The sequence below is a fragment of the Saccopteryx bilineata genome, chromosome 6 (genome assembly GCF_036850765.1).
Source record: "Saccopteryx bilineata isolate mSacBil1 chromosome 6, mSacBil1_pri_phased_curated, whole genome shotgun sequence".
Taxonomy (NCBI): domain Eukaryota; kingdom Metazoa; phylum Chordata; class Mammalia; order Chiroptera; family Emballonuridae; genus Saccopteryx; species Saccopteryx bilineata.
Window position 1 is genome coordinate 168,393,430 of NC_089495.1, and position 23,518 is coordinate 168,416,947.

Here is a 23,518-nt window from a genome sequence, read left to right on the forward strand (position 1 = left end):
AACTCAGACCTGCCACATCTGATTTCAGAACCAGTGCTACCAGTATAAAATTGGTATTTTATCTGTATCATTAACTTTAGTAAATAACTAGATAATGAAAGAATTTTAAATGGATATCATAGAATAGTTATAAATTATAAAATAAACACTTAAAAAATATATCATGTCCAGGAATAGCCCAGAAAAAGCTCCTATTTTTTGTAAGTCATAGAGTAAGATTTCTATGACCCAATCCTGACCTGTCCCATTTGATCTGCCAGATAAAAAGGGAGGAATATATTAGATACAACATAACAAAGGCTTCCTTTGCTGATTCATGCACCGGAATTTTAATGTTATACTTTTCCTACAAACATGCTGTTAATAAGGCAGTAAACTGTATTTAGCTAAAGATGAAAATAATTGATCCATTTTGGGCCATTAAGGCAATTTTTTAAACTTTACTTTCATTCTACTCTTCCTTTTCATGGAGAGTACAGAGATAATAGCAGATGAATTTCAATTAGTTTCAATTAATGCCATAGCTGTGATAATGTATTAGGCTGCTGGGTTCTATCTGAATGCCCCCTCCACTCTGGGGCGGAACCTTTCAGGTTGTGTTTTGTTTTTTGTTTGTAGTTAAAGGTAGCATTTGAGTCCCACACGTTGGAGCAGGTCTAGCAAGTTAGGATAACCTACATCTGTAGACCCATCCAACTCCAGAGCTCAGAAAATCATGTCCTCCACATGGGACCACCTCCATCACAGAAACACTGTTTCTTCTGTGGAAGCAGAGGAAAGAGGGACAACAGCGACTGGGAGGAGGAGAGAGGTCATGTGTTGGGTGCGATCTGTGTAGCTTCAATGGATAGAAGTGTAGAGAGAGCCAGCCTCTTCCTAGTGACTATTCATTGTTTCTGTTTCCCACACCCGTCTGCCTTTCTAGAACAATCCCTCCACCGACCTCAGCAAAGCAGCCCCACCCCTCAAGTCCTGGCCGTGATTCCCGGATGGACATCCCACCACAGCCGTGAGACACAGGGGACAGACAGTTCCTTAGACTTGCAGGAAGGGCCCTGTGCTCGGCAACCTCCCACCAGCCCTACTCTGAAGTGTCGAGAAGGAAGACTGGCCCTGAGGGAGCAAACCTCACTCTCATGATAAATGTCCACCTCTTCCTGGTATTGTAATGGTGACATAAAGAGGAAGCAAGAGGACAGGCAGAGGGACGGTAAAGAACCCAGGAACGCAGCCCTGCTCCTTGTCAGGATGTGCTAGACTTCCAGTGTCTAGCTGCAGTACCAGCATCCACAACTGACTCGGCAATAAGCGAGAGGGGGCCCAGCCCACCCTCACCTGAACGCACAGCCCTACTTCCACCTGGCCTCTGTGCTCTTCTCTGACTCACGCAGACCGCGTTCTTCCTATTGGACAGATGCCACGAGGGGAAGGTTCATCTTCTGAAGGTGCTGTCCAGGGCACTGGCTATCCCCCTTCACCAGGTCCCCTTCCCCTAAAAAGCAGCCAGTTAAACCTGTACTTAGCTGGACCCTGAGGTCCTCCATTTGCTCCTCCACCTTCATCTCCCTCTGTTGCCCTTCAAGAGTCTGTCCAGTCCAAGTTTTCGGGCTGTTGTTGTTTGGACACAAACCAAACCACCCCCTCCCACTTCTCTCTCAGTTTGCTTATCCTATTCTTCTTTAAGGCTGAGCTCAAAACTGTTTTCTCAGGAAGTATCCTCTATCCTCCAAACTTCACCATCTCCGGGGCTCCCATTACGGCCAGGTGACTCTCCACACGCAGACTGGCACGTGGTGTGCATGGAGCCCACCTTTGTGGAGACCGTGTCCTAGGCGGTGCTGTTGCCGGGACCGAGAGTTCCACTCTGGGGGACCTTCAGTGTGCCGCAACAACTCCATCACACGTAGTGACAGTAATGCTAATAACAGCCTATATTCTTGTGCTCTCACTAGTATGAGACACTGCCTTGAGTTGGACATGTTATAGCTTATTTATCTCACAACGATCCATATGAGGAAGATATTATCCAGAATGGGACTAATCAAATTCAAGTCTGAATATGACTCTAATTATGGAAAAGCTACACAGAGAAAGTGCTCCCTTAGGGCAGGAGGTTAATATTTTTTTTCCCCTACCTTTTCTTATATGGGAAGTGATTTGGAAAGGGCCACTGCATACAGCTGACTTAACTTGGCCAGGTCAGGCATCTCAGATGCCTCCTGGATCCTGGGCCCCACATCTTTAAGAGCACCTGCCTGGAAGGTGTTCTGGGAATACCACAAAACATTAGCCTGGGGAAAATAGCCTACATTTAGAACAAAAAAACTAATGTTTACATTCTTCTTACCTGGGCTGCTTGGTGGACAAAAGCAGGCACCCATATGTTGTTATGCAGTGGTTTATTGGAGAAAAAAGCATTTCCCTTTACGTGGGTACCACAGTATCACCACCTGTGACAATTAGCCAAGCCAGAAGAATAGCACTGATGATCTTGGCCCATCTGAGAACCAACAGCACGGAAAAGAAGGCATCGGAAGCAGAGCACAGTGCTTCTTGCTTTGGGATTTCTAAATTCTCTGCCATATACAACCTTAAGAACTAGCATTGCCACTTTCAAAGCCCCGTGCTCCATGCTTGTCAAAATGTTCAAATACCGAAACCAGCCAACAGTTTGGACTAAAATCCCTGCATTATAACAGGATTAGGAACCATCATCAGACATGCTTTTGTGTTTTCAGGGAGTTTAAGGTATATTTTGACATCTGGACTTCATGAAATGGTAATACTTTGTCACAAATTGTGTGGCTAAAAGCAGACTTCTGCAAACTATGACTCATCACCTATTTTTGTAAATAAAGTTTTATTAGAACACAGCCATGCCCATTTGTTGACATATTGTCTATGCTGCTTCCCTGCTACAACAGCAGAGTTCAGTCACTGGGCAGAGACCCTATGGCTTGCAAAGTCTAAAATATTTACAATCTGGCCCTATAAGAAAAATCTGCTGACCCCCAGGTTAGAGAATAACTTTAAGTCTTGGGTCAGTGATTAAAGAATGATTAAAACATTAAAACAGGTTAAAACACATACAGATGGGAAACTGTAAATAATACCAAGTTCTAATAAAAATATGAAAATACTTTTCAAGTTTTAAATCTGGTCTCCAGTATATATCTATATATTCTAACTCTTCCCAACGGTTCCAGACATGATTGGTTTTATGGGTGATTTCTACGTGAAATAATTTAGACCCCAGAAAAATATCAAAAGCTTCCCCCCAAAACACTTTGTGGAACTAGTATACACTTGATTCTAAAACCTGGACAAGAAAACATAAAAGAGAAAACTATAGGCCAACCTCACTTAGGGATGTAGGTGCAAATAGCCTAGAGTGTTAACAAATTGAATCCAGCAGTGTACTGAATCCCATTTGATACTTACTGTTTTAGTTTTAATGTAATAAATTAGTAACTTTTTAGTGTAGTAAATGCAGTAACTTGACAAAGTCCAACTAATACCTAAATCTTCTACCAAAACTCAGAAGAAACTATATTTTTGTAATATACAATAGTCATTATACTAATATAATTACATTTAATCTATATATTTAAGACATTTACATATTTAATTTTACATATCAATCCTTACACGAGGCTTTTAGTGACTTTTACATCCCTGAACTGAATCCAAGGTCTAGGTTAGAATTCCAGCTCTCCACAGGTGACTGTTACCCACCAAGTCCCTGACCCTCCAGTGCCTTAGGGAAAACTCAGGGGCTGCACTGTCTCCTCCAGAACTTGGCTGCCAGGTTTCAGTTAAGGACAAGTAGGTAGCCAGACCCTGTTCTGGTTGTTTTATTAGTCAAACAATTCTCATTTAATCCAAGCAACAGAGAGGACGAAGCTTGAACAGACCGTTTTGAGTGGCAGAGGCATTTATACAAAGCTGTATGCTCTCATTTTGATTGGGAAATGGCAGGCGACTTGGAAATGTGTGTTGCCGGCAGGATGGTGCGGCGGTGCGGGGAAAGACCACAATTGGCTGTGAAGAAGAAAAAAGCCCTTCCGACGCGGGCCTTTCTTTTTCTTCCTCGATCTTTTCAACTTCACAAAAGGAGACATATTTTCCATATAATTGCTAAGCATGTTTGCTTATTAAATTATTCTTTAATTAGTTAATGACTTTAGCCATGCTTTGCTCTTCGTATATTCATTTTGTATAATAAAATAATTATAGATAATTAAACTATCTCAAGCCTCTTTCTGTCCCCCAGCAAACATGCTGGGTATCCAAAAATGACAACAAGTTGTAAATTAATCTGGAAAACAAAGCATGACAGATGAATGATTTGGCTGGAATTAATTAGACACTAATTATATATTGGAACGAGATGAAGAATGAGATTCATTATAAAAATAAAATACCGTTCTGAAAAGATGTGCAGTCCCCAACATCTTTACCTTCTCTGATGATGTTGTTGTTCCGTATCCAAGTCAGGGCCTTCAAGCAGTCTTCTTCATCGTTTAGTGTGAAATGATTGCAAGGAACTTGACCAGTGTATCGCTGCTTACTGCTGTTTGGAATCTCTCTGTTTGTCAAGTGTTGACTGATATCGGCCCCTGTAGGACATGGGACCTGAGGTATGTTGCAGAGAAATGCTTATGTCAGAGATAACAGGTAAAGCACTGACAATAGTAATAAGTAAACGCAAACATGGCAATGTCTAGTGAAGGCATGTCTTTTTCGGTCCCCAGATACAATTGTTTTAATTGAAACAAGCATGATAGCCACTTAGAGCTAATTCCCAGAAGGAATTGCTTTGATTATATGATGCTGTGTAACAAATTGTTCCAAAAGTCAGTGTTGCAAAACAGGCTCACAGATTCTGAAGGTCAGTAATTCAGGCAGGCAAGGTGGGAGACAGTCTGTTTCTACTGAGCATGTCAGAAGCCCAGGGGAGACCTGAAGCTGGGGGGAGACTTGCTAGCAAGGGCTGGAATCATTTGGAGATAAACCATCTCTATCCTTTTCTTTCCCCAGAAATCATGTTGGGTATCAGAAATGACCACAAGTTGTCATTCTAGGTCCAGCGGTTATGTGGGCTGTGGGCTGGGGTCCTAGCTGAGTCGTTGGCTGGAACATCCACATGTGGCCGCTCTGTGTGGTTTGGGCTTCCTCACAGTGTAGGGGCTGGGTTCCCAGGGTGAGTGTCCTGAGAGAGAAAACCAGCCCAGACAGCACTGTGTTCTTTCCTAACCTCAGCCTAGAATCTGCGTGCTGTCTCTTCTCTTCCACCATATTATAACCATGGAGGTTGTCAGAGAGCCCTGCCAGGGTCAAGACAAGAGGTGGGAGCCTAAAACCAGCCTCTTCCTGTAGGGGCCATGACGCTGTGGAAGAGCACGTGGAAGCGCATCAGTGTGGCCATTTTTGGTAAAGACAGTCTGCACAGAAACAATTATATCAGGGACTGAAATTCAAGTGCATATGCGGTCGGGGAAGAAAAGGAAACGAGGAAACTGGACTACTATCTACTTATGAAAATAACAGGATTAGCCCTGGCCAGTTTGCTCAGTGGCTAGAGCACCAGCCCAGTGTGCAGATGTCCCAGATTGAATCCCCGGTCAGGGCACACAGAAGTGATCATCTCCTACTCTTCCCCTCTGTCTCCCCCTTCTTGCCTTCTTCCCCTTTCGCAGCCAGTGGCTCGGTGGATTTAAGCATCGACCCCAGATGGGAGCTGCCGAGCAGATTCCAGTCAGGGTGCATGCAGGAATCTGTCTATCTCTCTTACTTTCACTTAAAAAAAACCCAAAAACAAAAAACAGCCTGACCAGGCAGTGGCACAGTGAATACAGCGTCAGACTGGGACGTGGAGGACCCAGGTTCAAAACCCCAAGGTTGCTGGCTTGGTGTGGGCTCATAAAGTTTAATCAAGGCTCACCAGCTTGAGCCTAAGGTTGCTGGCTTGAGTGAGGGATCATAGACATGACCCCATGGTCACTGGCTTGAGTCCAAGGTCACTGGCTTGAGCAAAGGGTCACTCCCTCTGCTGCAGCCCCCCAGTCAAGGCACATATGAGAAAGCAATCACTGAACAATTACGGAAACTAAGCAGCTGCAACAAAGAATTGATGCTTCTCATCTCTCCTTTCCTGTTCGTCCCTATCTGTCCCTCTCTCTGTCTCTGTCTCTGTCACACACACAAAAAAAAGAAAGAAAAAGAAAAATATAGGGTTATTCTTCACTTGTTAAAAGAGATATTCTCTCACTCAAGCTCACTCTCCCTCTCCTCTCCATCTCCATAGCTCTCTCAACACAGAGCACTCTCCTTTGTAACCTCTGTTCTCACTTTTGACACAGAGTGGAAACGGACACTGTAAGGACAGCAACAGAAAGACACAACAAAGGATGATGGTGACACTGTCCTCAGTGTCAAGGATGCGGTGGCAAACTGAGGGCATGTGCCCTGGGCCGAGTTCAGCCACGATGCAACGCCATGCAGTTGTTGCTGGGAGACAGTGTGGGTTCGGTTCAGCAGGGCCAGATCTGATTTCTCAAGACATGCTAGTTTTTTTCTCAGTGGACTCTTGATTTTTAAGTGATTGTTTCAGTTCAAATTAAAATCAAACAAACAGACACCACTGTGAAAGCAAGTAAGCACAGTGGCGTGAGTTTGCCCAGTGAGCCACCACTTTCACGGTCCGGTTTTTATCTGGCGGCCAGGTGGAGACGACGTGGAGATAAACGGGGCCAGCACTGCGAGCGAGACTTACGGCACCGCAAGGCCTCCAGGGGCAGACGCGCCTCCGCTGCTGGACATCGCAGTGCACAGGGCCTCCCCGCGGGCGCTTTTCGGCTATGACAGACACACCTGCACAGAGGCGGACATGGGTGCAGAAGTTGTTTTTCTCTTGACACATGCCTTGCTGCACTGGGTAGATGTGAACGCTGGGGCTTCACTAAACCCCGAGGACATTTAGGAAAGTTTTCGGTCACATTCTTCCTCAACAGAAATGGTAAAGCCATGGCACATCACTGTGATGTATTTAATTCCATTTCAAACTGGATTAAAAAAGTTAAAAAATCAATTTTTAAAGCTGGATGTCCTTTCTCCACGAAGAAGCTACAGTAACATTTCATTTAGTAAAGAAAACCCAACCCCATAAGTAGCGCTCATTTACTGCAATTGAAATTGTGGAGGTTAAATTCTCTTATTAGCAATATAATTTGTTTGGCCATATCATACTACAATTTTGGTACAGTTGTATTCATAGTTATTATAAAAGCAGTCCACTGAGGGCTTTGGTGAATGTTTTAAAGTGTACGATATTGAATACTGTGCTTTGGAGGTTTGAAATCTCACCAGAACTACAATAAGCATTATAGTATAAAAGAAAATGAAATTTGGGTAACATTATACTAGTTTAGTAAGTCATGCTTTAACAAATCAGGAAAAGTCCTTGGAAGAAAATGGCAGTGCTAACAAACAAATTGAGAGCTGTGCAAGTTATGAACTTTCAATGGTTATTATTTCAAATGGTGGGTGTATAGATTAAGAAACAAGAAAGAGAAGGGGAAAAAAGAATAAAGTCAAAAATAAAAATTAGCTTACCACAATCCAGAAATATAATTGTATTTTTATTACCAGTATAATTCTCTTTTTTTCTCTCTTTTCTTTAGCAATCAAGAGAAGGACAGACAAGGATAAACAGATAGGAAGGGAAAGAGATAAGAAGTATCAATGCTTTGTTGTAGCACCTCAGTTGTTCATTGATTGCTTTCTCATATGTACCTTGACCCGGGGGCTCCAATCGAGCCAGTGACCCCTTGCACAAGCCAGTAAGTGACCTTGGGCTCAAGCCAGAAATCTTGGGCCTCAAGTCACTGACTGTTGGGTTCAAGTCAGCGACCATGGGTTCGTGTCTATGACCCCACAGTCAAGCTGGTGACCCCGCATTCAAGCTGGTGAGCCTGCACGCAGCTGGCAACCTCGGGATTTCAAACCTGGGTCCTCCTCGTCCCAGGCCAACATTCTATTCACTGTGTCACCGCCTAGTCAGGGCCCATATTCTTGTGTGCACTCAAATATGTGGTATTGTGCACACTTCTAAACTATAAAGAATTATAAAAATTAAAGGAAAATTAATGGAATAATATTTTTCTTTATTATATGCAGCTTAAGTGTCTGTTTGTCGCCAATAGCTTATTGGTTGCTTGTGTAACTGTACTAGCCAATGGGGTGAAGTTGCCACGGCTGAACGCAAATTGAGCGGGTCAGGGGGAAGGTGAACATTTGTTTGCATTGGCAATCATCTGTTTTACATAAAAACTACGTTTTAACATCATTTCTTTTAAGAATGCCTCCTAGAAAATACAGCACTGAAGAGGAGAGAAAAGGAACTAAAGCTGCACAAAATGGCTTTCTTGACAAAAAGAAACCACTGAGCAGAGAAAGACAAGGCTTGCTTCAGTCGCAGAGCAAATGCGTCTTTCTCGGCAAAATGAGACTGATGAGCATAGAGAAACAAGGCTTGCCTCAGATGCAAGACAAAAAAGCCTGTCTCGACAAAATGAGTCCCTTGAACAAAGGCAGGAGAGAAATGCAAAAAAACGACAGAGTAATGCTGACCGAAACGCAAAAAGGATTAAAACAGTTTCAAATGGAGAAACTTTAATTTTTGAGCATTCCTTGGCATTTTTTTACCTGAGCCTGCATTTGGACACGGTCAACTTTATGTTGCCTGTTCAAGAGTTCGTGAAAGAACGGACATAAAATTAAAAATAATTGATGGTCCTCTGCAAGGCGAGCTTAAAAATGATGGAAAGATCTACACAAGAAATGTTGTGTACAAAGAGATCTTTGACATGTGAATTAACATTTTATTATTTAAATCACCTTTATTTATTGAGCTAGCGGTGGCTCTTAAGAAATGTACCGCCAGTGGTTTCCTTCATTGAACTCTACTTTAAGCAATTAAGCAAGTAGAAGGGGGAAACCCCGTGGGGCACTAAGCAAAGGGGCGTCCTCACCGCCTGCCCTGGGTAATTCAGTTTGAATTAGCAGACAGCTTTGCACAAATCATTTTAATTAAAATTTATAATATCTAGAACAGCAGTCATTTCGTATGACCGCTGGGCTTTTTAGTTTTTTCATATCCACATAATGGCTTTTTCACAGAATAGGCAAAACTGAAGCTAAGATTTAAAATCCTATGGCCATTTTGTCTACACAGAATTTAGCAGAACTCAACAAATAAAAAAGTATCTGTAGAAAAACTCATATTATGTCATCAAAGTAAGGGAGAGAGTAAAGATTAATGGGAGGGTATGGGTGTGTCTAATGAAGATGTACCATCAATACTGGCTATCAGAAGAAAAGATTTTCTGCCACTAAACTGCCACAAACTTGTGGTTGAAGCATAGCAGACAATGTTTCAACCATGCCATCAGATGATTCCAGATTGAACACTGCCAGCATCTCTGGCTAGTGGGAGCCCCTTCAGCACCCGTACCCCTCAGCAAGTTAATAACATGTGGTGGCAGGGACTGCTGGTGGCCTACTTTGTGTCCTGTCTCCCTTTCTTTCTTAATAACAGACTCCTGTGAAATATGTCTGGCTGAAAACCTACATTCTCCAACTCATGCTGAAAAGAATCCTTGGGTGGGGCAACATGAAATCTTTTTGCTCTTGTCCTTCATCCTTCCTGCTTCTTGCATATGGCATGGCAGACTCTTCAAGACCTTGAGGATGGAAGCCACACATTAAAGATGGAAGAACAAAATATAGAAGGGCCTGGCTTCCTGATGACACCGGGGAGCTACCTTCCTAGACCTTGAGTTGCTTTTTTCCAGGTATGTTTAATGAGAGAAAGAAAAAAACTTATTTTTGACTCTAGCTATAAACAGTGAATTCTAGAATTTCTGTTATAAAGACTTTTAAAAACCATCAAGTGTAATCTCTGGACCACATCTGTGACAGAAGGACAGAGGAAGGAGGAAGGAAGAGCAATGACATAGGGAGATGGAGAGAGACAGAGGCAGTGGCGAAAAGCTCATGCCCTGAGTCAAGTTGCCAGAGTTGAATCCTAGTCTGTCACGTGTCATTGTCTGATATGGAACAAACTACCTCCACTTCACTACACCTCAGATCCCTCATCTATAAACGGGACTAGAGTGGCACAGACCTCAGAGAGCTACTCCAAGGATCACATCAGTTAACGCACATGTGGTGGATGGTAATGACTCTGTCAGGGATTCCTACCCATGTCTCCTGGGGCTGGACATTCCCTTTTGGAGAAGACCTTGACTCTTAGGAAGTTGTTCCCTAGGATGAATAAGCATGTATTCCCATTGCTTCCGGTGGTCTGCCCTAATTCAGCTTCCTGGTGCCATGAGGGACAAGTGTAACTTGTTTTCTACATGAAAGCCTTTGGGATTTTGAGCATGACCATACTGAATCTTCACCCCTCATGCTAAAATTGTGGGTGTCTTTGAGTTCCTGGACATGCTTTCAGCTTGTTCTCTCCCTTCTTAGATGTGACTCTAAGAAACCAATACAGACTGACTGAGTGGTGGCACAGTGGATAGAGTGTCAGACTGGGATGCGAAGGACCCAGGTTTGAAACCCCGAGGTTGCTGGCTTGAGCGCGGGCTCATCCAGATTGAGCAGGGGCTCACCAGCTTAAGCACAGGGTTGCTGGCTTGAGCATGAGATCATAGACATTACCCCCATGGTCACTGGCTTGAGCCCAAGGTCACTGGCTTGAGCAAAGGGTCACCTGCTCTGCTGGAGCCCCCAAGTTAAGGCACATATAAAAGAGCAATCAATGAATAACTAAGATGCCCAATGAAGAATTGATGCTTCTCATCTCTCTCCCTTTCTGTCTGTCCCTCTCTCTGTCTCTGTCTCTGTCACACACACACAAAAAGAAACGAATACAACACCACAGGCGTGCTGCTGTGCTTGTGACATGTTCTTTGACATGACTATGGTCAACACGTAACAGGTTCATCATCTCTATATTGTTGTCGCATATTCTACCCTTTGTCAGCATTAATGTTTTCTTTCTCAATTAATTCTGCTTTGCCAGATACTAACAGTGGTGCTGCTTCTAATAGATGTTTGAATTTCCTTGACACCTTTTGCTGGTGCACTTTCAATGATCTTTTCATTTTTACAGCCTGGGTGTCATCTTGTTTCGGTATTTCTCCTGTGGTTTGATTTGCGTGTAGAAACAGAGCCTTGGTCCTGTGACACGCAGTTGAAAGCCGAGGCATGCACTAGTCTGACAGGCCTTTCCCCTGTGCCACCACCTCGTTCACACTTTCATGTTTGAGCACTGGCTGTTGCCTTGATATCCTTCCCTTTGGTTTCACGAATGCTTTTTTCTCCCATTCTAGCTTCTTCATGCTTGTGGGTGAGTTTACTTATGCAGTTCAAAAGCATTCTTTAACCTTATTTCCTCTAAATATGAGTCTAGACCAAAATACTGCCTTTGAGTTTCCCCACTTAAGAAACTTTATATCCCTCCCTGGCTACTTCTCTCTCTGTTTTCAGCAACTTGGTCTTGATTAGATTTTGATTAAGATTTGTTATTTCCCATTTTGCATTTATTCTCAGATTTACAAATTTAAGTTACCTTTTAAATTGGTGCTTGCCACTTGTCCTCTCATGCTACTTTGAAATCTGAAGCCTCAGTTATTTGATTCATGTTAAAGAATAGTGAAGATCATTTTTCTGAGGCCTTGCATTCTTCTGAGGCTGTCTTCAAATAGTAGAGACTAGGTGGGCAATTATTGAATCATCATATTTTCTTCAAAATTCTTTTTGCCTAGTTTTATTTCTTAGATCATTTAATGCTGGAGAGGTAATTTTTTGATACCTGCCTTATTTTATTTTATTTCTGGGCAGGGGGAATAGAGGGTTGGTAATCTTTTTTCTCTTGAAGTTTGTTCGCTTTTCTTTCCTCCTATCATTCTTATAGAACCAAGATTTCATCATAATGCAACTAGCTGAAAAAACCTTTCTTTTATTTTGCCTGGAATGTGGTCAACTGGATACAATGGTTTTTAGGTTAAGTAAAATTTTCTTCCAGCATATCTTTGTCGTCTCTATTCTATTTACCTGAGAGACTTATACAGACTTATTCCCTTATTTCTGTTATTTTTTGTTTTGTTTTGTTTCAGTTGTCTCTTACTGTGCAACAAACTCACACTAAAATTTAGTAGTTAAACAACCAATATCTTATTACCCCTCATGATTTTGTAGATCAGAAATGTGGGTAGGGTTTTGTAGGAATATGCTCTGAAAATATGCAGACAATTAGATGACAATTAGAGACAGCAAGGCACCCTAGGGTAAAATCCCTGAGTGTATGAGAGTCCAGGGGCCTCTCTGACCCCATACTGGAAACAGCAAAATAGCAGGGTAAGATTCAGCAACACGAGATGTTTAGGCTCTCAGAACAGAGATTAGGAGTCAGCATGCTCCTTGTTCTTTACTTTATCCCCTGAAAACTTCTGCTGTCTGCTTCCTTGACTTATCTGTACTAGCTAATAAATATCTGAGTAAGGCTGGAGAGGGAGCTTCAGTACTTTAGTCTGCTGACTGAGGCTGTTGCCTCCCCTAGGCCCCTCGGAGTATGTCATCTGGTCTCCGAGTAGTTCATTGTCACTGCGACAAGTGGTGCCCCATATGAGGAACGGGAACCAAACAACAGGTTTGCTACTCCGAGTAGTTCACTGTCGTCACTACAACTGGTGCCCCACATGAGGAACCAGAAGAAACAACCTCCCAAAGTCGGGCAAAGGATAAGGATGCCCACTCATCCCGTTTGGTAAGGGACACAAGCAGCAGGGGAGAGTCCCTTGAATGCTTGCAGGAGGTCACTCTTAGGGATCAGGCCAGGGGATTTCCCTTTCCCTTCATCTCTCCTTCATCATGGGGAATTCCCTTTCTGCTGAGCAGTAGAGTCTCATATTACAGCCATGGGTACTCCTCTGAGCTGCAGAGTGTCAGTGGGAATTTAACTGCCCTCTTGCTCACGATCTGATCTGACAACAATGCCCTTGGTGTCCAAAGGAGGGAAGTTCAGACTTAGAAGATTGGGAAAGCACTTTTACCAAGGGGATGATTGAAGCAATCGGGATGGGATATGAAATGACCCCTTGGGATTGAAAAGGACTTGTAAAACTGTTCTCACCACCTAGCCTGAACCTCAGCCCAGCCCTTCTCTCTAGATTTCACCAACCCTAACAAGCAGGAAGTAGCTACAGAAGTAGATACCTTTGCCCCTTTTACTTAAACAACAAAAGGCTGGAATGTTAGGTTTGGGTCCAGGGCTTCTTTAAATCCAGAGCCCCTTTAAAAACTCAAATTCCCCTGACCCAACCCTCCCCTCCCCTGAGGCAACTCCCCCACCCCCGGGAAGGTTCTGGGAGGTGTCCTTGGGACAAGACCTTCAGGAGGGACCTGAGTATTGGGAAATGGAGACAGTGTGTGACCAAGGCCACAAACTTGTTACAACTGCGGGAAAGAAGGACATTTTCAGAAAGATTACAGGCAGAGCCTAATAGCAACTATGTAGCTTGGCTTTTGTGTGTGCCCTGAGAGGGTAATTAAAATTCAATCTAAAAATTACTTATAAAGTTCCAGCAAAGTAGATTATAAAAAGCCAATATGATCAATTATTATTTTTGTTGTATTTATGCAAATTACCAGGCCAAGTTAAAACTGGACTTAATATTGTAACTAGGATAATCTTAATTTGGCTCTTAAAAAAAAAACTGAGGGTAATTTGAGGAAGAAATAAAAGAGAAACCAGGTCATTTAAATATCTTAAAGCCTTCTCCTAGAGACCTGGGAACTGTTGTAATCCTGAGAATAGAAAGATTATTAATAATACTGTAAAATATAAAACTATTCCAAATTTTTTTAACCAGGTGGTCTAGAAATAATTTGATATCACTACTATTTTAATTTAAATTAATGTCTTTTAAAGTTCTTAACAAAAAATGTTTATTTTTCCTAGGTTTACAAAAGGTTCCTGTTATCTCTATTATATCTTTTTAAAAATTTCTATTTATTTATTCATTTCAGAGAGGAGAGAGAGTAAGAGAAGAGAGAGAGAGAAGGGGGGAGGAGCAGGAAGCATCAACTTCCATACGTGCCTTGACCAGGCAAGTGCAGGGTTTTGAACCGGCGAACTCAGCGTTCCAGGTCAACACTTTATCCACTGTGCCACCACAGGTCAGGCTCTATTATATCTTTTAAAAATATGTTTGTTTGCTAATAAAAGAACTTGTTTCTAAGGGTCCTAAAGTATGTTCATAAAAATATCAATATGAAATTGCTAATTACTAACTTAGTCTTTACTGAAACTTACTGTTTTTATAAATTGAGAATTCTAATTAATTGGAAAGAAATTGCATGGTTTTAATAATAAAAGGCATGAGGTATGGAGGTACTTTTGAAAGGAAAAGGAAGAAAGTAAATGTTCTGAAAGCTGGTTATTTCTGAATAGTAAAGAAGGTTTGTGTCAGTTGAAAAAGGTTTGTGTAAGTTTCAGAAGGTTTGTGCAGGTTGTAGAAGGTTTGTGCAAAAAAAAAGAGAGAGAAGAAACTAAGAAAGTAGACAAGGTGAGAAAAGGATAAAAGGAAGGACTTTAGAAATAGAATTGTTCTGAAAGGAAAATAAAAAAGAACATTAGGACATTGTTAAGGGCCTCAAGGACTTGAGAAATTCACCCAAACTTGCAGGTATTCCAGAAAGAGCCAAAAGTCTTCTTAAGCCCCAACTATACAAACAGAAAAGGGGGAATCAGGAGAAAAGACTCACCCCACAAGCACAATTGTATAGGCTCTTCTTACTCTTAATTTTTTGGACATTTCCTCCTCTGGACTTGCTGTAGGCGAGAGGCATTTTGTACCAGCTGAGCAACAACCTAAGCCCCTCGTGTTGTACAGGGACACATTAGCTGACCCTGAGCGGCAGAATCTAGTCAAACTACTAACCTGGGGGCAAGGGTACTTCCAATTTGTCATCAACAGGTCCTCTTTGAATACCAGTGAGGAATGTGAAGCCTTATCATGAGTTGGCATCAGCCCCTAGGAAGCAACCCAGTTCCAGAGATCCAGAAGCTGATAGTGAATCCACCTCTGGAAATAGACCCGGGAAAGAAGAGGACACCTAATCCGTTCCCAAGCACTCAGGGAGTGCCTGGCATCACCTGGGACACTTTGAAACCTCTAATGAGGTGTGCTAAAGAAGCTTTGCAAAATACAGGCACGCCTGTGACCCCTATGAACCTGTTTCTGTCTATGCTTGCCCTTCACCTTCCACTGCAACCACCTAACCATCTTCCTCTCCCTTAATCTTTATGAAAACAAAAAAGGGCGATATGTAGGAATATGCAATAAAAATATGCAGAGTTAGAATAACAATCAGAAACAGCGAGGCACCCTAGGGCAAAAGCCCGGAGAGGAGGAGGGTCCAGGGCCTCTCTAACTCGTACTGGAAACAGCAAAACAGCAGGATAAGATTCAGCAATAAGAAATGCTTAGGCTCTCAGAACAGAGATTGGGAGTCGGCATGTTCCTTGTCCTTTACTTCATCCCCTGAAAACTTCTGCTGTCTGCTTCCTTGAGTTATTTGTACAGGCTAATAAATATCTGAGTAAGGTTGAGGACGGGTTTCAGTCTTTGGTCTGCTGACCGGGGCTGTTGCCTCCCCTCGGCCCTGCGGAGCATGTCATCTGGTCTCCAAGCAGCTCGTTGTCGCTGCAACAGTGTTCATCTGTGAAAGTCTTTTATTCAGTGTGTTATTGATAGAAATTACTTGGTGACATTCAGCTGGTGGAGGGTCCAAGATGGCTTCACTCATATGCCTGTTGCCTAGGCAGGGATGGCTAGAAGGCTGGGCTCAGCTAGAACTATCAACTGGAGAACCAAAGTCTGGCATCTCCAGCGGGGCAATCACAGAGTAGCTGGACTTTCTGCTTCACACATCAGAGTTCCGGGAGCAATTGTCCCCCAAGGCAAGGAGATGCTGCATGGCCCCTGACCAGGCCTCAGAAGTTATGTCACATTACTCTACTGTACTCTACTGGTCAAGATGGTCACAAGCTTGCACAGATTCAAAGGGGAGAAAACTCCACCTCTTAGATGGGGAAACCAAAGAATTTGCAGGTTTGTTTTTAAAAGCCACTTCTCCTTGACTGTTGTTATTTTGCACTCTGACTATCCTCCAGTGTAGGAAGTCTCTTCATGTTCAGTGCTGTTGAGGGGGGTCATGCCTTTCTCAGGCCTCCCAGGGAAGGCCGGGTGGTGTGCACAGCGCTCTTTTCTACCTGCTTGCAGCAGGCTTTCTCCTGGAGCCGCACATTCTGGACACCGTGCTCTTACGTACCTCATGTAAGATGTCCTTAGCCTCTGTGGAGACCACATCGTATTGCTGACCCACATCATGCTCACAGAACTAGTACCTGGTTCTCTCTCTGGCCTGGTTGGATGCTCTCGCCCTGCCTGCTGGCTTCTACTGAGTGTCATCCCTTTGACAGTCTCCACCACGGTCTTCTCATGCTCAGGACCAGACACATTTGACTTTGACTTGACAAATTTGTATTCTTCCTCTTTTTTGAGACAACCCAAATCCAGGCACAGGGCAAGCATTTCTCTCTCTGCACGATTGTCTGTGAGCCAGTTACAACCTCAGTTGTCAGCTGTCTATACCAGTATTCAGAGCAAGCTTGTACTCACCAATAAAAATAATCAAATTGATAAGCAGGGTGGGGAGGGGAATCAGAGGGTACTGAACGTGAGCTAGATAAATCTTCATCTTCCAAATGGAAAGGTCATACATAATGTCAGAAGTTGACAGATCAAGGAAACAGTATCTATAAATGCATTATTTGGAGTCCAGGGGTAAAAGTATTAAAGCACTAACAATAGAAATGCCTCCCAAGCGGTTGCCCGTGGCTTGGAAGCAGAGAACTGCTCTCCTCACAGCAGAACAATTTAATGTTTGTCCTGTGCATGGATTATCTGATAAAAAAGATCAAGTAATATGCATTTGGATATCAAAATTATTGCATATTTTAGAATGATATATGCCACTTACGGTCAGAGAAGTGGGTAAGATTTGTAATAATATTTTATAGCAGGTTATCTTCTTTTTGGGGGTTTCTGCTTTATTTTCATCATTCTATTGTTGTGGGGGGTTTTTAAGTACAAAAAATTGGGACAAAACCATGAGAAAGTTGGACAAGGAAATAGAAAAAAAATAAGAGCTGGATACCCCTCCCCGAATGAATTCAGCTGCTTTTTTTCTTTTTAATATTTTTTAAAATATTTTTTATTATTTATTCATTTTAGAGAGGAGAGAGAGGGAGTCAGAGAGAGAGAGAGAGAGAGAGAGAGAGAGAGACACACACACACAAGGGGGAGGAGCTGGAAGCATCAACTCCCATATGTGCCTTGACCAGGCAAGCCCAGGGTTTCGAACCGGCGACCTCAGCATTTCCAGGTCGACGCTTTATCCACTGCGCCACCACAGGTCTCAGCTGCTTTTTTTCATACCACTCTGTGTACCTTTAATTTTTATGTCCTTTTGATAAAAATTAAATTGGAACGCTATCATTTCTTCATTTCATTTTTCCTGTTGCACAAAGGGCAAGAGCTTAATGTGCCACAGGCTAAAGCTGCAGGGGCAGCTGCGCACACACGGCCGATGCCCGCGTCTTCCACTCAGAGTCTCCAAAGTCCACGGTCCAGGCGGCAGCCGGAGCTCAGTGAGCAGTGAAGGGGGGTGAGCTACAGGGGTGCATGGTGTCTTCTTCTGGTCTAATGTTTTTAAAAAGAGAAATACTTAAGTATCAAAATACAATATTCCTTGAGTTTGTTTTTATCGTTTAGTGTAATGCTGGTGGTCGATGTCAGGCAGGTTCACATTGGATTCGGGCAGATGGTAGAAAAACTGCGGAGCCAGAAAGGGTTGGGCCATTCTGTTTAATAAAGTCTCACCACGGCGGACAAGCACACAGGCAGGGAAAACCGCCTCTCAGGCAAACGGCAAAATGGCCCCTCACAGTGGCGGACAGGCAATCCGTGCATCTGCAGTCCCCCTGAGCACAAGCACCTGTAGCCTTATATAGGCCACAGACATGTGGCACTGCCACATGCTCAAACTCTAATCAGGCAAAGGGCTTGCAGCTGGTAAACCCGTGAGCAAGCCTAACACAGCCATTTCCCCCACATTCCACCCCTGAGGGTTGCTCACTTCACAATCTACGGAGACTACAGCAACAGCAAGTTACACAATAATTACAAAGGTGCCCTTCGCAATGTCTCCCTGAGCACTTTGCCCAGATGTCAACTAGAGGTCCACCTCTAACCCCCTTCCCCACAGTAGGCAGGAGGGCCTGTAAGTCCAGGGCTATGTCCATGGAAGAAAATGTCCTTGGTGCATCTCTGTAACTGGATGAGAGCAGCTTCCCAGTGCAGGAGGGCCTTCACAGGTCCTGCGCCCCCCCGCCCATCATCCAGGTCTCTCATAGTACTGCCCATGAGCGATGTGTCCATCAAGGGAGCTGGTGCCCCCCTCTGGTTGCAGTCCGAGAGTCAGTCCATGACAGCCCAGATGTCTGCAAGTCACCACGGTAAAGGTCCATTACAGGCAACTAGCCATGCAGCTCTTTATTAACGGACCTCAGCACCTTTCCACAGTGTGCTGTTCATTGCCACAAGCCCCATTCAAACCCCTCAGCAAGCTCACAGGGCCTGGTGGGGTCAAACACATTCAAGGCCTGTTTCACCTTAACAGTTATCTTAGCTGCTGCTGCTGTTGTAAAAAAAGAACCTATTACCTTCTAATGCCAACACCTGCTGCACATTAGAAGGGACCAGTGGATTGCCGATTTCACATGGGGCCTCTGGCCCCCGCTTGTCCCTGTTGGATGGGTCCCTCACCCTTTCCCTTATTCAAACTGAGACAACGGGTCTTGGGGATCCTGTAACCTGAACACGAGCCATTTTCCTGGCAGATGCAGGAGCCACCTGCTTCCTCTGCTTTTTCAGCTGCTGGAACCTCTGTTCTGACTCAAGCTGCCACCAAAGCTCCAACAAGACTTTATTAGGCTTGCCATCTAATTTCTCTCAATCTGCCCCGGCCGCAATCAAATCTACCCACATCTGTATTTGGTAACTTTCACAGGCCCATTTCTCTTGTTAGTTGGGGGGGGGGCTTGGTCAGCAGCCCTCACAGCCTTACGGTCCATCTCTGTTCCGGAGAGCATGATATCATCAACTCCGATGTCACGCAGCAGCACCAAGCAGGCTGTCAGGGGCTCAGTGGGTTTCTGCCTGAATTTCATCCACAACTCCATCAGTTCTGCCCAGTTGTAGGGCCAGACCCAGAGTGGTCCGGCCCTCCACTACCTGGGGAGGGGGTTGTTGCTGCCCCTGAGGGATTCTTGGTTGCTGGGTCTTTACTTTCTTGGCAACCACCAGCCGGGCTCCGAAAGCCCGCAGCGGTAGACGGCAGTTGCAGCCCAAGTCTCCCCCTTAGAAGAGTCGAAACGCCTGCTCCCGCTGACTCAGAGCCACTCTGCTGGCAGAAATGCAGCTCCATCTTCTGTGCCTGCTTCAGCTCCTGTGCTGCCGGCTCTCAGCCTGAAGCTGACTCTCGAGTTCCTGACCCTGCATTTGTTTCTCCAACAGCCATCACTGCCAATGTTCAGCTTCCAGGGCACACTGCAACTCGTGAACCCGTAACACTTTGTCCAGACACCAGTCCAGTTCCAGGCTCAGCCTGTACCTCACACCACAACTTTCGGACCAGATCGGCCTCCTTCTCCAGCACTCGCTCCAGTTCAAGCCGTTGCTACTGCTGGGTCCACAACTCACCCTGGAGCTCTCAACCTTGGGCCACCTATTGCACAGAGCTCCTGGTTTCTTCTCGTGGGGCTGTAAAAATCAGCCAGCCCGCGGTCCCCAAAAGGACAACCACAGGGAGCCATAACAATGACCAGTCCTCTACCCACCCCTCAAGGGTGGCTGCAGCTCCATACTCATCTGCTCTGAATCCTGCCCACTATGCCAGATGTAATGCCAATGGCGAGCCAGGCAGGTTCACATTGGATTCAGGCAGATGGTAGAAAAACTGTGGAGCCAGAAAGGGCTGGGCCATTCTGTTTAATAAAGTTTCACAATGACAGGCAAGCACACAGCAGGGGAAACCGCCTCTCAGGCAAACAAACAGCAAAATGGCCCCTCACAGTGGCTGGCCGGCAGGCTGGCAGGCAATCCGCGCATCCGCAATCCCCCCCCACCCCCCCAGCACAAGCACCCATAGCCCTATATAGGCCATAGACACGTGGTGCAGCCATGTACTCATGCACTAATCAGGCAAAGGGCTTGCAGCTGGTAAACCATGAGCAAGCCTAACACTGCCATTTGCCCCACAACTAGGAAAAAAGAAGAAAAGAAGAAGAAAAAGGAAATCACTCAGAGGCTGATCCAAGCCTTAAAACTCATACGGTCTCCTCACTAGCACCATCCACCGCGCCTGGAAGCTTGTTAGAACTGCAGTGTATCTGCCGCCCTGCCCCCTTCCTGCTCAGAATCTGCATTTTAATAAGATGCACAGGGGAGCTATGTGCACGTCACAATTCGAGAAGTGCTCTAAGGTACAGGTGAGAGATTCTAGGTTGAGAAAGTTCAAGTCAATGGTTCTTCATCTTGACTTGGAGTCCTCTGAGAGCTTAAAAATAAACTACTGATAATTGAATCCCCACCCCAGAATAATTTAAACAGAGCCTCTGGGGGCGCGGTCTAGGCATAGGTAGATTTGAAAAGTGCCCCAGGTGATCTCAATGTTTAGCCAAGGCTCAGAACTACCAGTAGGTGATGCTCAGAGTTGTTCAGCTGCCTATCCCCCACCCCACACTGCCTCCTGCTGGCTTGGCTATGAAGGGAAAATCCAGGACCGTTTACAAGATGGCCTAACTAAGACAGAACCAGATAGAACATGGCAGTGACTGGGGTGGGATGGATTGCTCCACTCACCTCCGGAACAAACACACCCCAGGGAGGCCTTTCCAGGTTTCTGGGAGAATTGTAATTAAAAGAGTCCATCTTTGAGTTACAAAGTACATCTCTTTTGATTAAAGAGATGCCTTATTTTGTGGGCCACATGAAATGCTAATGTGTTGCAAAGTGAGAATATTAAAATTTGCTTCCCTAAGACATTAAATAGCTTCGGTTGTATCCAGCAATGCTTTCCTCACATGTGGTTGGAGAGTTTAATCAAAATGGACAGCATGGCCACTGTGGGTAATCAGTCAGTCACATTTCCTGGTTTTATAACTGAGAGACAAAATAAAATAAGGTTGACAGAAGGTCCGCATGTTTGAAATACTTTTGTGTGAGCCCATCACCACCGCCAAATGTTAGCCTCTTGAGGCATAAATTAATTCCCCACAAATGCACACCGGGTTGTGTCTGGATTCTGCTCTGTGAGCAGCAAGTGTTAGACTTTTGGACAACAGCTTGAAGAATGACATTTCTCCGACTGGCTGTGATTTTTATCCTGGAGCAGAATGCTTTTCTTAGAATGGGTTCCTGTATGGGTTTCGGACACAATTCTGGTCATGTGCATGAGCTTTGCAGGACACTTATGAATAGAGGGTGGCAGCTGCCTGGCAAAAAGGCATGCTCTTCACCCGGAGCACATGCCTGTAAACACCTTAACTGCCAGTCACTGACATGGCCATGCGCGGCCTCACCTGATACTGCTGCCCAGTGCAAAGGATGAGGTGGTCATAGAGCACGATTTCTTCTTGGGAAACCACGTGCTTGGCTGCTCGGTCTATGGCAGTCATTCTACCAACCACCACATTGACCCAGGAGCACAGTGACATCAATGTGTGATCTTTATCATTAAAGCAGTGGCTGTGGAGAGAGAAGCTCCATCAGTGACATTTGAGCAGCTGACAGTGAGCATTAATTAGACATCTGGTGAGCTGGTTCAAGCAAGAGCTGTGATTTTACCAGGACCAAGGCTACATACTAGGAGATTTTTTTGTTGTTTTGTTATAAGATAGTCACAAATTGACATTTTCGCATTAAAGCAAAATTGTTCTTCCCAGCATTGGGCAGTCCACAACTGGGAGTGTATGTGTGTATGTGTATGTGTAATCATGAATATATATCCTTCCTTCTGCTTCTATTTTATGGTGAGTATACACGTACTTTAGTGGTTAGCTTGTCCTAATGACCATGGACCCAAAGGAAATGAGGAAGAAGAAAGTGACATTGCTAAGAATTCCCAAAGGCAGGGGTCAAGGTCCTGAATATCAAGAATCCTTCCCATTTGCTAATGGTTTTCAATAAATGACTTGCCCTGGCTGGTTGGCTCAGTGGTAGAATGTCGGACCGGTGTGTGGAAGTCCTGGGTTTGATTCCCGATCAGGGCACATAAGAGAAGTGATCATCTGCTTCTCCACCCCTCTCCTTCCCCTATTTCCTCCTCTCCCCCTCCCCTCCCACAGCCATGGCTCAAATGGTTTGAGTGAGGATGGCTACATGGCCTCACCTCAGGCACTGAAATAGCTTGGTTGTTGAGTAACGGAGCAGAGGCCCTAGATAGACAGAGCATCACCCTGTATGGGGCTTGCCTGGGTGGATCCCAGTAGGGATGCATAGGGGAGTCTGTCTCTGCCTCCCTGCTTCTCACTTAATAAGAAAATAAAAAATAATAAATAAATAAATAAATGACTCATTCATAGAATGAGTATATGGATTTATGCCAAAAGAATAAAACATGTTTTATTTAGAGAAGATGTTGATTAGGGAATTATGTTCTAAGCAAGTACAGTCCCTGGAGACCGCTGGGGTTCACTCTGCAGGGCAAAGGTGACTTGTGGGGAACTAGTACTTCTGTGAACAGCAGGTCGAGGGTGAATGGGTGTTCTGGTCTGGGTCCCATTTGAGTTTGAGCATTTCACTACATAATGTGAGAAAATATATATGTTTCCTTCTTGTTGGGTCTCTTGTTGGCATTGGTTTTTTAAAAAAGATCTTGTGAGAGTTGTTTCCAGACCTTTCTGAAAGCCATGACCCTCTGTACATGACCTCCCTACTGATCGTGTTCTGACACCATTATAAGAGTGTAGGGTGGCAGGACAGGAAGTGTTTTCTTTCACATCTAGGCTTCATTGTGCCAACGTCTGCGTTCCTGTTTGCCACCAGTGAGATTGGACCCGGGGACTCTGCATGCCTCAGTCCTGCAGGTCCTGTGCTCAACGTAGGACGGTCTCCCTCCCTACACGCCCGGGCGCTGTGAGGGACGCATGCGAGAGGGTGAGAAATGCTGCTTTGTCAAGTGGGATGCATATGTGAGGGGCATTATTCTAAATAATATTAATGATACATAATCCTGTTTACTCTCCTTGGAGGCAAACAGAACTAAAGTGGTAATGGCAGAACATTTTTTCTTTTTGATCCACTCATGAGTCTGCTCT

General features: G+C 44.4%; 1 protein-coding gene across 2 annotated transcripts in view; it reads right to left on the reverse strand.

Annotated features, from left to right (window-relative positions):
- The window catches only part of CFAP61 (cilia and flagella associated protein 61), a 381,775-nt gene that overhangs the window by 110,243 nt on the left and 248,014 nt on the right, over window positions 1–23,518 (reverse strand). For both annotated transcript variants that reach the window (XM_066236726.1, XM_066236727.1), the window contains exons 21-22: window positions 21,782–21,947; window positions 4,461–4,635 (exon numbers count right to left, since the gene is read on the reverse strand). In XM_066236726.1, coding sequence (XP_066092823.1) covers window positions 4,461–4,635; window positions 21,782–21,947 — 341 coding nt within the window. The remainder of the gene's footprint in view (window positions 1–4,460; window positions 4,636–21,781; window positions 21,948–23,518) is intronic.